The sequence below is a fragment of the Mytilus edulis genome, chromosome 14 (genome assembly GCF_963676685.1).
Source record: "Mytilus edulis chromosome 14, xbMytEdul2.2, whole genome shotgun sequence".
Classification (NCBI taxonomy): Eukaryota; Metazoa; Mollusca; class Bivalvia; order Mytilida; family Mytilidae; genus Mytilus; species Mytilus edulis.
Window position 1 is genome coordinate 9,080,946 of NC_092357.1, and position 17,499 is coordinate 9,098,444.

At 33.2% G+C, this 17,499-nt stretch overlaps 1 protein-coding gene across 1 annotated transcript; it reads right to left on the minus strand.

Moving 5' to 3' along the window:
• Positions 1-328: 328 nt before the first annotated feature.
• Positions 329-12,043, minus strand: LOC139503463 (uncharacterized). The gene is made up of 4 exons (XM_071293239.1): positions 11,730-12,043; positions 10,392-10,580; positions 3,743-3,861; positions 329-853 (listed from the first exon to the last, which is right to left on the minus strand). Exons 1-4 carry the CDS (start codon positions 11,947-11,949, stop codon positions 686-688), a joined length of 696 nt encoding a protein of 231 aa, XP_071149340.1. The 5' UTR covers positions 11,950-12,043; the 3' UTR covers positions 329-685.
• Between the last annotated feature and the right edge of the window lie 5,456 nt (positions 12,044-17,499).

The following is a 17,499-nucleotide window of genomic DNA, read 5'->3' on the forward strand; positions in this document are numbered from 1 at the left end:
TGTTAGTTGAGGAAAGTAACTTAAGCGTTATCTATTACTTTTATTGTTTGAACAGTAGGTGAGTGATCTGTGTATTTATGACAATGTTCTGGGAGCAAATCTACTTGGTATTAACTCTATACGAAAAGTGTTGATCAACAGAAGTATCAAAAGCTATGAAGTTAATGTCAGGTGGTACAACTAATCTTTTCCTCCCTGTATATCATCAGCCCAATAGTCAGCACTTCTGTGATGACATGAATTATCATTGATATGGTCATAGTTGTGAATTAAATGTAAACAAAGCCTAGATTTTTTGAAATATTAAGAATGTTCTACTCCAGGAATAAATTACATAAGCTTTATTCGGCAAACTTTTAGGAATATCTGCTCCTCAATGCTCTTCAACTACGTTCTTACTTTTGCCTTATTAATATTTCTGATTCGAATGTCACTGCTGGGTCTTTTTCAGACGTAACGCACGTATTGCGTACAAATTTTCAATCCTTGTATATATAATAAGTTTATTTAATCAAGTTGTAATTCCTTCATATGCGTTATCTTTTATAGAACTGTTGCAGATGAATTGACGCTAGATGTGATAAACTTCTATTAACATATAAATGATATGAAATCTATTTGCATTCAAAACCTACTAATTGTAAACAAAGCGTTTGACAGTTAAAATAAAAAAAATAATACAATGTTAGTAATGCATTGTGTGGGTTACTAGTTGTCTTGGAGTCCCGTCCGCATGAGTGTCATGTTGTACATGTGGAGTAAACTTGACATTACTGTACTTCAAATTTTTCCCCAAGAAAACGTCATTTGGGGGAAATCCGACTTTTTTGTGGTATACACAGTATCCAATCGACTGAAATAGAAACAAAAGATTAGTAAAATAACAAATATTGACGATTTTTATCTTTGTATTGAATGCCTGATTTCACAAACATCGACTTCATGTTTTTTCAAGTTCTTCCACAATAACCTGGTTCTGTTAATCAAGTGTGAAACTTTTAAATTTTCTAATGATTTACTACAATATTTTTTAAAAACTAAAAATTTGTTCGACTACAGTAAAAATCAAAAATCCTTTTCTAAGGTAGAAATATCGTGTTTGAGTAAAACAAAATGTTCTTAAAATACCGAACTCAAAGGAAAATTCATAACGGAAAATCCCCTACCAAATGACAAAATTATAAGCCCAAACACATCAAACGAATGGAAAACAACGGTCATATTCCTGACTTGGTACAGGCATTTCCGTAAGTAGGAAATGGAGGATTAAACCTGGTTTTAAAGGCTAGCTAAACTTCTCTCTTGTATGACAGTCGCATATAGCTTCATTATATTGACAACAATATAGGAAAAAAACGATCGAACAGAAATAATAGGAAAAAAATTCCAAAAAAAAGGGGTGCAGCAGTAAACATTGTGTTATAATCTTAATCACAATAAAAACAAACAAATATACCACATATGAAGGTGAAGTTGGTATATTGCTACTAAGGTGGGGGAAATTGATAATTTCAAAATTATGTTTGTCATAGAGTTTGGTACTGAGATGACCGTGTCAAATTCGAGGTATAAGTCTAAAAATGAGACCGAGGAATTCGTGTCCGTCGTATCATTATATTATAGTTCTGGGGATATATAAATGTTACTCAATCAGGAAAGTTTGGATTGTTAATGGAAAGAACATTATCATTATATTTAAATATGTGAAATTAAATGTCTTGACTTCTTACAGTAGACGAGATTCATTCAAGTTTCCTATTCTCAACATTCCATTTACTCATTGTGACTGTCTAGCTAAAGTTCAAGATATGTATAAACTGATCATAGATACCACACCTGACATGTTTACGTCGGACACGCTTTTCGTCTTCAAAAGACTCATCAGGGACTCTCCAATCAAAAACCAATAAAAAGGCAATATCAAATCTTATGAGGCAAACTTAATTGTATATGTGGTATCCTTCAACTCAAAGTTCCATGGAAGTGATGAGTTCAACATTGTAACTAAATGTTTTATTATTAAGAGTAAGAAAGCAGGAAGCCAAGTTTTTAATGTTGGTTTATTTGTGTCCTTACTGAGTCCTGATACACGCCTGTATGAAGTTTGCCTAAAACGAATAAAGGAATAAGTCGGCAAGAAGAGATTTACAGTTGGTATCCACAGAAATTCCGATTTTTTATTTAAAAACACGCCTTCCAAATGTACACTTACGTAGTTTAGATATCTAGTGCAGATTAGTGAGATCACGATTTTTATTTTTGGTTGAAATACCAACATAGAAACATACCTATAATCATTCAGAACTATCTCATAGGTAAAGTACTGACGTTAGAGTAAATTCAGAGGTCTCAAATGAATTGTCACGCCTTTGTCTTTATTAAGACATTTATGTAATGTGATTTACAAAAAAAATATGTTGTCTTGTCTACGGAAATAAACATATTTGTCATAGATGTCGGTCAGATGTAAAGCAATAAATGGGTATTTATAGATAGATGAAACATGAATGTTTATAGGGCAATTAATTTATTTCATAATAATGAGTATCAACAAACTTACAGATATTGGAAAGGTACGAACTTCATGTTGCGAGGTTACAAATGTATTGTCCTTCCTTTAATATCGGATAGAGGTATAACAGCAAAACATTGAAGGACATAAAAAAACGAACTCTAAAGCTTAGTTGTAAAAACCTAGACTCTCCAGATCGGCATAATTCACAAAAAATACCCTAAAAAAGACTAAAGACACACAGTACCGTAATCAGACTTCTTCCAGTAACTAAATATAAACAAAGAAGGTGCGGTATGATTGTCAATGAGACAGCTCTCCACAAGAAACCACAATGACACAGAAATAAACAACTATAGGTCACCGTACGGCCTTTAACAATGAGCAAAGCCCATAACACATAGTCAGCTATAAAAGGCCCTGATATGACAATGTAAAACAATTCAAACGAGAAGACAAACGGCCTTCTTTATATAAAGAATGAACGAAACACAATACTTAGCACCTAATCAAACGACAACCACTGAATTACAGGCTCTTCACTTGGGACAGGCACATGCATACATAATGTGGCGGGGTTAAGCATGTTAGAGGGATCCCAATCCTCTCCCTAACCTGGGACAGTGGTATAACAGTACAACATAAGAACTATAACAATCAGTTGAAAAAGGCGTAACTCCTAAGATGCACAATCATACAAGTGGACGTGGACTAAGCCTAAACAAGTTCAAAGCCAATGACAACATATACCTTGCCCATGTGTCCGGACACAAATCTCAATCTGTTATGCAAGATTATTGCAATTTAATCTGAAACTAAACATATTTGTACTTACTCATTACACATTTTGAGTGTAATACAAAAAGTAAATTAAAAAAAGTTTAGTAAGATTATGTATTATAAAACAACAAGTTAAAATGTGCTTTTAGTTGTCAAAAATATATACTTGTTAAGCATATTCCTTATACTATGATTTCAGACTTTTTTTAAAAGGGTTCGTCTATAATGAACTTTGTGATTCCAACATTTAATGGTGCAACAAGATAATTTAGTGGTTATTTGAGATCACCATCGATATTGCTTTACTAAGAAAAGTATTCACATTCGAAGTTTAATTACGAAAGACAATGGATAAGAGAAAGGTCGTTAAAAATATACCATGTCCCTAAGAGCACACATTATCTTTTTAACGAACATAAGATAATGCATTGTAACTCAAACACTACATACTTTCACAATCCCGAAAACGCCAGTTATAACACATGGTACAAATCCATTGATCTGTCTTATATCCTCCGCTGATAATGGCGAAGCTGCTAATATGATTGCAGAGATTATTGACAAAATACCTAAAATTAAATTCAAGTGGAAATAAGATTCGATTCTATGAATTATACCTGAGTATCATGGATTCATGATATAATCAATGCATATTGTTATCTACAAATAAGAAGTCTGAACATTTATTTTTCACTCGTTCCGTTGAATGATAGCGATTGATTTTGACATTTTGTATGGACTTAGATATAGGAAGTTGTGGTGTGAGTGCCAATGAGACAACTCTCCATCCAAATAAAATTTATAAAAGTAAACCATTATAGGTCAATGTACGGCTTTCAACACAGAGCCTTGGCTCCCACCGAACAACAAGCTATAAAGGACCCCAAAATTACTAGTATAAAACCATTCAAATGGGAAACCCAACGGTCTAATCTATATAAAAAACGAGAAACGAGAAACACGCAGAGATAACATAAACAAACAACAACTACTGTGCATCAGATTCCTGACTTATGACAGGTGCAAACATTTGCAGCGGGATTAAACGTTTTAATGATACCAAACCTTCTCCCTTTTCTGAAACAATAGTATAGCATCACAATATCCGATTTGAAAATGTAGACTTAAAGTAATATATTTTGATTTCTATTATTCATCAAGGGAAATATTGCTTAGATATTGTGTTTTGATTATGAGGTTTGTATGTGTTCCATTACTTGATATTTGAAAGTTGATTTACATGAATAAGTGACAGTGTTAATACATTTATTGTGACATTCCTGACTAGGAATTACACGACAACCTAATTAATATGGAAAGAGGCTAAAAATGTTAAACATTTATCTAAACATCATTGAAAATATGTAACTGGCAATGAATGGTTTTTATTTAACATAATTTATCAACGATTCTCGGTACTTATACATCTTCGGATTTCAAATGTTTGGCTTTGAGCGTTCCTGATGAAGGTAAATCCAGAAAAGCGCTTCGGACGCAATAAATTATAAAACGTGTTGTTTTCCATTTTTTATCAACATTTTAAATCATTAAACGCTGCTGCTAATCAAGTGATGTCTGTATTTTGTGACAATAGCGACAGTTGAGTTTTTCAACTGCCAATTTTCCGTTCCTGAATAACTTCTAATATGTAGACGTATAAGTGGTTTGCAGATTGCTATTATGGAATATTGAAAGTGATTTGAAATTTTTGCAGTTTCTTTATCGAAATAGGATGTAAAATATATGTTAGATATTCATAACTCGCAGGTTTAATATATGGGTTACAAATAAATAATGTGCGCGCTACTCCCTACTTTTCTGTTAAAATAGCATATCATCACAACATAAAAAAAAAACACGATAAAATATCAATTCGCAGGCTTAACTCCATCAAAAAACGTAAATTAATACACTATAAACGAATAAAATTTGATCTGCGATCTTACCCTTTTTGTAGAGCCTGCGACAGATTTCGCAAAAGCGAGACATAGCGATCCTACATTCCGTCGTCGTCGTCAACAAATATTGTTTCTCTGATTAAAGTTTTTGTAATTTTAATAACTTTTTTGAAAGTGAGACGAAAGATACCAAAGGGACAGTCAAACTCATAAATCTAAAATAAACTGACAACGCCAAGGCTAAAAAAAAAGACAAACAGACAAACAATAGTACACATGACCCAACATAAAAAACTAAAGAATAAACAAAACGAACCCCACCAAAAACTAGGGGTGATCTCAGGTACTCCGGAAGGGTATGCAAATCCTGCTCCACATGTAGAAACCATCGTGTTGTTTATGTGATAACAAATCCGGTAAGTAGTCTAAATCGGTAGGTCACATTCATGACAGGGGGTGGGATTGTAGTTCCGACGTAAGGAACATATCCGATATTATTTGTGAAACGGTTATTCCATAACGGTCAACCAACTCGTGATGGCGTCCGTAAAATTTACGAAGGGATGATTTCAACTTCACCATTTGGAACTCTTGATTTAATAGCTTCCTTGTGAGCAGCAACCCTCTGTCAAGAAAATCATGATAGGAAATGCAAGCACGGGCATATCGTATCAATTGGGAGATATATACCCCGTATGCAGGTGCTGCTGGAATGTTGCTACTTAGAAATGGAAAGTTCACAATAGGAAAGCTGAAATAATCTCTTTTGTCGTAAAGTTTTGTGTTCAACCGACCCTCATTGTCAATTTCTAGATGAAAGTCAATATATGAGGCCGACTTAATTGTATCTGTAGTATCCTTTATCTCTAGTTCCATGGGATAGATACGTTCCACATAGTCACCAAATTTTGAATTACTTAGTGAAAGAACATCCTCTATATAGTGGAAAGTAGAGTTAAAGGATATTGCTAACTTCTTGTCTTTCTTCCTAAGAAGTTCCTGCATGAAGTCTGCCTCATAATAATAAAGAAACAAGTCGGCAAGTAGAGGGGCACAGTTTGTTCCCATTGGAATGCCAACAGTCTGTTGAAAAACACGTCCTCCGAACGTACCAAATATGTTGTTAATCAAGAAATCAAGCATCTTGATAATATCAGTTTCAGAGAATTTTTTGTTTGAATCAGAGTTATCCTTTACAAAGTAGGATTTAGCCCCCCCCCCCTTAAGACAAGAAACTTGTATCTACGTTGGTATTCTTTTTTATGAAGCAAAACAATACCAACTCTTTCAATTTGTCTTTAAGTGTGGAATGTGGAATACTTGTGTAAAGAGAAGAAAGGTGAAATGTTTTAATACTGTTACAATATGAAAGAGAGTTAGATTGTATGTACTCTAAAAGATCTTTGGAATTTTTAAGTATCCACATCTGATTCACGCCACCTCAAAAATAGGCAGTTTCAATAACTTTGAAGCCCGTCTTTGATTGCTAATAAAATAGATGTAAATAGTTTAGAAAGAGGTTGGAAGACCCATCAATATACCGTTGTATGTAAGGACACTTATGTAGTTTAGGTTTCCAATACAGTGATGGAAGATCCAGTTCTTCATCTTTGGTTTAAATTCCAAAGGAACATAGAACAGACCTATGATTATCCAGGATTTCCTCTTTGGTAAGTGTCGTGAGTGTATATGTTGAGTTTCCAAGTGAATTGTCAATACCTAATTCGTTTATCAAGCAGTTAATGTAATGGGTTTTCATACAAAAACGATGTTGTTTGGGGTTTTATCAGCGGGGACAACAACATATTTGTCATGGATGTAGGATAAGTGTTTTTGCAACGTTTGGGTCTTTACAGGTTGACGTAGCATGGGTATTGATAGACCCATTCAGTTTCTTAATTCTGTATCAACGACCTCACTGCCTGAATCCTCGACTGAATCCATCAAAATTTTAAAGTTGTATTTCCAATTGATGGATTTAGGCTTACGAAATTTCGGACCTTTATATAACTCATTTCGCAGAGAAGTGTTATTAACAATGTTGGGGTCACCGGTAATAACGTGGCCAGCAGGATTATATGTGAATTGGGAACTAGCACAAGTGCAATCAGGAGGTTTAGACTTGAAGTCGTCAATATCGAGATCCTGCAAAACGTGTTTGTAATTGACAATTTTAGTTGCAATAGGTTTGGTATAGGTATAAGAAATGATTGGTACAGACTAGTCTTTAAAACAAGGAGGTATTTTCGATTGAACTAATTTATGATGAAGGATATTGCCTAAGTTGACGCCATCGAGACCTTTGTTGGCAAAGGAAAGATTAGGGAAAATCTTTTCTCTTTTTCATCTTTTCCAATGCAGATTGGCTTGAAAAGTGTGTGACTTGCAATATCCGAAATTATAGCTTCAAGTTTGTATTGGTTTAAATGAGGGTTTGTAACATTTGTATTTGCAAACATAAAAGAGTTCCAAATGGTGAAGTTGAAATCATCCCTTCGTAAATTTTACGGACGCCATCACGAGTTGGTTGACCGTTATGGAATAACCGTTTCACAAATGATATCGGATATGTTCCTTACGTCGTAACTACAATCCCCTTCCCTTTCATGAATTTGACCTACCGAATTAGACTATTTACCGGATTTGTAATCACATAAGCAACACGACGGGTGCCGCATGTGGAGCAGGATCTGCTTACCCTTCCGGAGCACCTGAGATCACCCCTAGTTTTTGGTGGGGTTCGTGTTGTTTATTCTTTAGTTTTCTATGTTGTGTCATGTGTACTATTGTTTTTCTGTTTGTCTTTTTCATTTTTAGCCATGGCGTTGTCAGTTTGTTTTAGATTTACGAGTTTGACTGTCCCTTTGGTGTCTTTCGTCCCTCTTTTGAACAGATAATGAAGTTTTGAAAGGGGTAATTAATTAAGTTTGGTGCGAATGTGATGAATACCTAACGACTTTTGTATAAATGGCAGCAAGTCATTAATAGAGACATCATGCAGAAAAGGTGATGTATAATGACGATGACTTACCTTGACTATATAGCCAAACTTGGACGGAAACTGGTTATTTGATCATCAGATAGAATCCAGCAGTAACTTTTGTAAAAAAAAATCTGTTTTCCCACATTTTACTTATGAATAAAGTACCAGGATTATAATTGAATACGACAGACGCGCGCTTCGTCTACATACGACTCATCAGTGGCGCTAAGATCAAAATAGTTATAAAGCCAAACAAGTAAAAAGTTGAAAAGCATTGAGGACCCAAAAATTCCAAAAAGTAGTGCTAAAACTATCCTAGAGTTTAAAAAGTTAGGAAGCTTTTGACAAAAGATTGTTCAAGATGAAAAGGTAATATCTAGAAGGAAATCTTGCAAAAAAATATTTGCTGTTTTTCCGTATATATTTTTATAAAATGGATTTATTTTTTCTTCCAGTTTACAAGAGTAAACAAAGGTTAATTAATCAGTTGCTAGAATAAACGAGTTAAGCCGCTATGATTTCTTTTATGTTGTATACCACTTTCCCGTAGTTTAGTTGTAGTTCCTAGTGGAACATTTAATTCTGTAGATTATCCACGGTGTCTGTTATGAAATAAGTAATCCACTAATGAGTATATCCTATAAAAACTGATTATATGAATTTATTTTAGTAAATGCATGTCTTGGCTACCACGTACAGCCCTTGGACGGTGTAAACTTCCCACAAAAACGTATATGGTGTAATGGTGTATGGCATATGGTGCAATGGTGTAAGGTGTATGGTGCTATGGTGTATGGTGCTATGGTGTATGGTGTACAAAGGGGAATGGTGTAATGGTGTATGAGAAATGGTGTGATTATGTAACGTGCGATCAGGAATGGTGTTAATTAACGGTGTACAACATTTCATTGGTTGAAAACGAACTTCTTTTTATTTTATTTTTTTCGGATTGTAAACATAAACAATAAAAATAATCTTAATACAATGTATTTGAAATTTAATTGCATTATGGGTAATTTCGGATGGTGTAGATAGAATGGGGAATGGTGTATGGTGTAATTTGTAAGGTGTATGGTGCAAAGATGTAACGTGTATGGTGTAATGGTACAAGGTGTGTGGTGTAATGGTGTATAGTGTGTGGTGTAATGGTGTATGGTGTGAGTGGGAAGTTTACACCAACCAAGGACTGTACTCAATGAAAGCAACTACTGGCCCAGTTATGCAAATGACCAATGTTGACGCTGTTTATGACATAAAGCTTGTGACATTGAGCGCAAACGGAGATGAGGCAAAATATTACTGCAAATTTGATAGTTACATACTTTTAAATTACTGAAAAATATCTAGGTTACCAGGTATTAAGAAATTAGAAAACAATTTTGGACTTTGAACAATTTACCGTGGTAACAAGTCATGAACTGAATTTGCATATTTTGAAAAATTTCATTATTTTCCTTGTTTTCATTAAATTTTTAAGTATATTTTAGATTGAAAAATATGTGCGCACCCAAGAAACATATTTATATATTATATATAGATTTTGTCAATAATTATAATAAAGCTTCTGTTAAATTATTTTACTGTTTCTTGGCTGCCCACGATGTTTCCACAACATAAATAAAGATAGAAAACTGCATAAGTTCTGTATTTTTCATATTATGACGTGGTTGTGACGTCATCACATAAAAATCTTCATGTTTTTTTCATTTATATTGCTTGACCCTATACATTTCTTAACATTATGTGCCAATTTGAAAAAGTTATTAAACATTTCATTTTCCAAAACCAGGCCTTAATGCCCCTTCTCCCTCGATTAATTCTTCCTTCTCTAGATTAGAAACAGCTTATATTTGACTACCTGTAAGATTCTATTAATTTTATACAAGCATGCTCAGATATTTTGCTGAGATTAGTCCATGAGTCCTTGACTTCGGAAAATTACTATGGAACCACAATGTTCCAAACAGATAAGTACAAAACAAAAAACTCGTTTCATCATTTCTGATTCGCTTTTCTAGATTTGCCTACATCATGAACGCCCAAAGCCAAACATTTGAAATCCAAGGATGTTCATCGCTGCATCAAGATTCTAACAGATCAGTCAAGAAATGATACTGTACAAATCTCAAAATATCAAAGTGATCACATGATGCAAAACAACTAAAGACTTAGTTTAATTTTTTGTTGTTACCAATCAGCAATTTATATGTATACAAACCTGAAATTGCTTCAAGTGCAATCCAATTCAATCCGCATTTCGAACAAGCTGAATTCCAGGAATCATAGCAGTATTTTACACAAATGTGCTTTGCACAGCATAAAATTCGGCTACACAATGCAACCAAAGCAGAAATCTGTATAATTAGGGAAACAATTTGCATCACACAGAATGTATTGTAAGCGAGTTCTGCAATTATATAAATATATATATATATAATAATAGCAATATGCCTCTGTTTACAAATAATATATTTGTAACATTTACAGCATAATCACTTTTATATTAAAACATGTTTACGTTACAAACCAAAAGTAGACAATTTAAGCTTTCCGATTACATGGATAAGCTATTTAAAACCATGATATATTTAGGAAATCTAAATTTTCAAAGGTCTTAAGAATTTGCTTATAAAAGCTTGTATTTACTTCTTTTCGAATTTTGGTGAATAGCTGGATTATTGGCAATCATACCACATTTCATCATTCTAATATTTAGAAATGAAATGTAGTCGCTATCGATAAAGATACCAATTACAGTCCTTGAATTGCTTCAATTATCATGTGTATTTTATTAACCTTAATATCAAAGGACTAGTACAGAAAGGAGGAAAGAAATTCACTCATTCTTTTAATTTAACCTTTCGGTATATTGATGATGTACTGTCTCTAAATAATAATAGATTCAGTGATCACTTACATTTGATATATCCAAGTGAACTTGGTATTACAGATACTACCGACACATATAAATCTGCTTCATATATAGACCTTTTTCTCGAAATGACTACTGATGGTAGGTTTACTACCAAAATTTATGACAAATGCGATGATTTTAATTTTCCTATAGTAATTTTTCCATTTCTTTGTAGCAACATCCCATGAGGTATATGTGTCTCAATTGATACGTTACTTTAGAACTAGCTCAAAGTACGTTGATTTTGTTGAACGAGGAACACTACTTTCTCAAAAGTTACTATGACAGGGCTATGAATCAATCAAAGTAAGGTCATCACTCATGACAAGTAATTTAACGGTCGCCATCATGAGCTGATTGGCAATTATGACAAAAAATGTGTCAGAAATCATATCTGATATTCTTCCTCAGTCATTATTACCTGCATCATTACCGAACTAACAAAGAAATAACACGACGGGTGCCGTGTACGGTGCAGGAAATGCTTACCCTTCCGGAGCATCTGATGTCACTGCCGGTTTTTAGTGGAGTTCGTGTTGTTTCTTATTATTTATAACTGTTGATGTAAATGTCCTTTGGTTTTGTGAGTCTTTGTTTACTCCTTGGTTTTGATTGTTATTGTCTATATACGTTTTGATTTACCTGAGTCGTCCTCTGCTCCATCATTAGTAGAAACTTCTGAACAAGGATCTCTGTCTGGAACAACAACACATAAGCGCGACATATTCCCATCAATGGTTGGATAAAGGTTTGCCAATCCATATGATTGAAGACCAATGAAACCGCCTATAAGAAAAAACAAAACCAGCGGAAGCCAACACGTATTGTGCTTATTGACTTCTACTTCGTTGTTCTCTGTCATTTTCTATGCTTTTTAGTATATATCTGTACGTGTTTTGTCTTACTTATAAATGTATAGGGAATAGTCCATAGTTAACTTACACTAACATATATTTAAAATCCCATTTGATATTCACTTTAAATTTCATTATTATTTAAAGCTATTGTTGCGTTCAATCAAATTTTATGCTTCCTTTGGCATGAATGTTCTTTTAAAATTTTCCATTTAATTTGACAAGCATTAAATGCTACAATAAATAGTTTGATAGACAATACTAAAAATATTAAAATTTATTATTTCATTTCAAGTAATCATTTGATATAAATACATGAAATAATCATTTAGCAGTTTAATTTTTAATGAAGAATTAACTAAAATCTGATTTTTTTAGAATAAAAAGCGAAAGGTTATATCTAGAGTAGAAAAATAGATAAATGACAATGGTCAATGATAGCGATATCCAAATTGTAATCCAAAATTTTCATATTTTTTATATCTGTCACAGAATATGCAAGAACGGAATTTTACATTTCCAATAACATGTAATTTTGTATTTCCAATGAGAGATATTTTTATATTACAAAATGACTAGAAAATTAAGATCCACAATAAGGATTTGTTTAATTGATACATTACGCTACACCAAAAGTGTGGAGGCGAGTCTCAATAAGTCATACTTCTTTAAAATTGAGAATGGAAATGCGGAATTTGTCAAAGAGACAACAACTCGACCATTAAACAGACAACAACAGAAAGTCACCAATAGGTCTTAAATGCAGCGAGAAATTCCCGCACCCGGAGGCGTTCTTCAGCTGGCCCCTACACAGTTATATACACCAGTTGAGTGATTATGAACGTCATACTAAACTCCAAATTATACACAAGAAAATAAAATTAAAAATAATACAAGAGAATAAAATAAAAAATAATACAAGACTAAAAAAAGGCCAGAGAATCCTGACTTGGAACAGGCGCAAAAATGTGGTGGGATTATTCATGTTTATGAAATCTCAACCCTCCCCTATACCTCTAGCCAATGTAAAAAGTAAATGCATAACAAAACGCACATTAAAATTCAGTTAAAGAGAAGTCCGATTCCGATGTCAGAAGATGTACAAAAAGAAAATAAACAAAATGACAATAATACATAAATAACAACAGACTACTAGTAGTACGGTGACCAAGTAAGGAAAAGTCGCTTATTTAAGGAGTTTAATCGTCATTCTGACTATACGGCTGTAAATCACAGAATTGGTAGTTCAAAGGTTACACTTCACATTTTGGCTTGTCGTCAAAAAATTGTACGGTGCAATTTTTGTAAAATGGTCTTTGAAGTTCGTTCCCTTACTTTAAAGAAAAAAATACTTTCAAAAGATGTTTGGCCTACATTCTAAAAGAACATTCGGGATATTCTTTTTGTTATCATATACATTGTTGTAACACATTATTTTAACAATTTCAAACAAAGTTTAGCAAAATTAATCCGTTATTGAGGAGTTTTTGTAAAAATTGAATACTACGAATATTTTGCATTTAATAGAGTACGTTTCAATTCATTTTCATCATTTATTTTTACGCAAAATGTAAAATAAACAACATTTATATGGTATTTCAAACCTTTATTGAACAACACTTTCAAAATCATTTATCTCAGAAGCATTCTTTCAACTGTGCATTGAAACAAAATATACACTACAAATTGAAGATACAGGTTTTCCTCTTGAAATTCGACTTTTAAAAAAAATTGAACCGGACCGATACTATTATTTTAATCTATAAATGATATTTTGTATCACAACGATTTATCATTGCTAACATTTGTTCAATTCGATTTTTTTTGGATAGTTTATGGTCCCATTTCGTGTTGGTTATCGTGTTTTTTTATGTCTTTTTAATAGATTTCATATTTTCGTATGTTTATTTGATATGGGTTTTTTTTTCTTTTTATACATTTCAAAAATTAAAAACCAAGTCTGAATTTGGACATGTAGTTATCTGGAAAATGTTTGAACTAGGAAGTCCTTTACGATTAGGTTCTAGTAGTTAAACAAGGCAACACATGGCTTTTAATTTTGAAAACTGTATCGTATGACCGAGAATAAGTACTGAATCAGTCATCTCCTTTACTGTAAAGAGTAAACGTTGCTTCTTAAGTTCTGTTGAAAGACTAAATGTTGGAATCTGCCAGCAATGTGTTGTAGAGTATGGTTCGTTTGTTGAACCTGATTTGGTGAACCAATTCAATTCGGATGCCTCGTGTGCACTTTCCCTACCTGAGAGGTGGTATGGCATTGCTTAAATGTATTGATGATAACAAAAAAGCTAAAAAATGGTGACCTTGCAGGTGACTATTATAAAAATATGACCCAATTCTTTTCGCTAGCGCACACAGTAGCAGACATATTTATACCGCTACGACATGAAAAGCTCAATAAAGTTGTCTGTTGAAAAGGAAAGCCGCACAAAGAGTACACCTTCAACCAAAGTGTATCAGATTATTTAAGGGAGAAGGATACTGACTGGAAGAAGTTTCTTTCTGTTAAAGAAAACCAATAGGTTCTCCCTAATTTCTTTGGTAGTTTTTCTTTTTTAAAACTATGACAAATCCCCTATAATTCCACCTTATAGTGAGCTTTACTCAGCTGGAACATTTGTAAATCCGAAATTGTCGAAGGTATTTCAGACAATAGTGTTAATGACTGTTGTAACTTGCTTAGCACTCACCAAGGGCCAATACTCGTATGATAATTAATGCCTTATACTTTGACATGAAGTTAACAGAAAAGGGAAAGAGCGACAGAATAATCCTAAGGACCTCTGATACGAGTGTGATTGTTCTGTGTGTTCACTACTGCAAACAAATGACACATGCATGCGAGTTGTAGGCGCAGTTGGATGTGTACAGATTGCTAGTTTAGTCTTACATGAATGATTTATTAGTTGTTGGTGGCTTTGAACTAGCTGTCAGATAACTGCGAGTACTCTCAGATCTGTTCCTAGTGTCTTTTTGTTGTTTGGATGTACAAGTACCCGGCTACGTCCAATTGTATGTTTGTCCATCTGATGAATTAAGCCTTTTTCAACTGATTTTTATAGTTCGTTCTTATATTGTACTGTTATACCACTGTCCCAGGTTAGATGGAATGTTTGGGATCCCGCTAATATGTTTAACCCCGCCACATTATTTATGTATGTGCCTGTCCCAAGTCAGGCGCCTGAAAGTCAATGGTTGTCGTTTGTTTATGTGTTACATATTTGTTTTTCGTTCATTTTTTTTTATATAAATGAGGCCGTTAGTTTTCTCGTTTGAATTGTTTTTACAAAAGACTTGAAAGGACACACACAACTATTGTAGTTACAGAGTTTTGGGAGTACTGACGAAAATGAAGCCCTTGTTTGTGTAAGAATTTAGTTTCGAAGATGTATGATCTGAGGAATGATCTCTTTAAATTATTCCATCACGATATTAATAAAATTCGCGTCAAGCTTGACACCAGTAAAAAAGTATGCTTAGTCAGGTTACCTCTCTGTGTAGCGGAAATTTTGACCGCATAAAACATTACTAAACCCCCTGTTTCGTCACCTTAAGAATACGGTTGGCGAAAATTAATTATTTCATTACACCCCGTTTATTTTAAAGGGCATATGTCAGCAGAATTCTTGCAGGATTTTTTGTGTTCATGTTAGGGAAAATCTTCATGTGAAAAGTGTTTGTTCACAACAAAACCTTACATAAAATTGAGAATGAAATGTATCATTGCTCCTTTCAAGGGTAAGAATTATGTAGAAATTCCTTGACAAATGAATCAGAAGATACTCTTGGATGAAATCTGTTTTCTGATCATTTTGGTTGGATTTTTTAATGTTCTTCGAGCTAATTAGTGGTTTTTGGTTGCAAAGAATTACATGCATGAGCTTTTTCAAAATAAACATTCAGGATAGAAGGCTTTACTTGAAAACAACATTTATCTTTTATTGCTGAGGTTGAATGTCACCCGGCAAGGTAACTAATGTAACTTTAACGGAATTTGTATTGATCTTGTATAATAGAACAAGTGTTGAAAAACACCAATTTTCAGAATTAACCGATTACTAAGTAATATGTTCCTTTTTTTTTACATTTTCGAGATAATTCATTTTCAATTGATTTGAAATTTAACACAAAATGTTGCTAATATCTTTCAATTGTTAAGATACAGAAAGAAAAAAAGAAAACAGTATGTTGATCTTTGACCTTAATTTATGCAAAACTGTTACCACATTTCTTTTTGACGACATCGATATTCCAAAAGTACTCATTTTTCCGAATCCAATGATATATGATATAGCCATATAGTATGTTTGACGATTAAATTTTAAAAATATTGGGTCTGATCACCGTACTATAGCAGTTAACTGACTTGCCAGCTCCATACCTCATTAAACTGATTGAAAGATTATGTCTTAATCATATGAATATCAGACACTATTCCTGAAGTTAGGAGTTTAGTATCATATCATCATAAAATACATGAGAAGAACATAACCCGTGTCATGCCAACAACTGGTTTTTAAATAAATGTGTTTAGTTTCGATGCAAAGACCATATAAGTGAATCAATATTAAAGCCAAAATATGCAATACTTAATGATCTGACAACATTATCATAACTATATCCCTTCATAATACGTCTATTTAAAGGTTTGGTTAGCTTCTGAGGTGAATACTGACATTTTTGTTCTTTATAAAGAATATTACTATAAAACATTGGATGTGCAATTCCAGAACGTATAAGAAGTCCGTATGTTGAGGTATATTTACGAATGATGTCCTTGTACCGATGATAACATTTAATAAATATTTTGACTAGTTTGTGATATCGAAAACCCTGGTGTAATTATTTTTCAGTTACTACATGAATTTCTCTCGTTAAATTTCAAAACGTTGTTACATACACAAGCGAATCGTACAAGTTTAGATACATAAACACAATAAGATGGTGATAAGGGAGCGTCACAATCTTAAAAGGATAATTAACAGGAAATGAAAAATCGATCGCTTTTGTCATAATTTTTTTTATTAAGCTTCCCGTTAATGATATAGATATCAAGATCGAGGAAAGGGTAGTAGTCATTGATAATTCTAGATTTATTCATAATAAGTTCAACAGGATAAATGTCTTTAGTATTCTTACTGACGTTGTCATTATTGAGAGCCAATATATTATCCAAATATCTAAAAGGATTATTAAATTTTTGTATCATATCTTGTTTAGATGGGTCTTTGCTGATTTAAGTCATCAATTGTAACTCATATCATTACAAAAATAGCTCCGCAATAAGTGGTGCACAGTTAGTCCCCATTGGAATCTCGATATTCTGACGATATATGGAATCTCAAAAGCGAACAAATATGTTATCTGGTAAAAGTTCAAGGGCAGATATAGTATCAAAGCACGTCAAATTGACGTAGTTCGTGTGTTTATTGCTACTAAAAATGACCTAAAAGGAGTTTGAACAGATGCATTCGCATTCTGACTTTTTACCCATTTAATTGGGTGTGTGGTTTATTTTTTTTAAGGAGAATGTGAGG

Bases quoted from the DNA above. Each gene is read 5' to 3' on its own strand.
- LOC139503463 (XM_071293239.1), bottom strand. From the start codon at position 11,949: ATGACAGAGAACAACGAAGTAGAAGTCAATAAGCACAATACGTGTTGG. The intron at 3,862-10,391 runs GTTTGTATACAT...ATTTAATTTTAG, and splicing joins TGCACTTGAAGCAATTTCAG to GTATTTTGTCAATAATCTCT. The intron at 854-3,742 runs GTATGTAGTGTT...TTTCTATTTCAG, and splicing joins GCGTTTTCGGGATTGTGAAA to TCGATTGGATACTGTGTATA.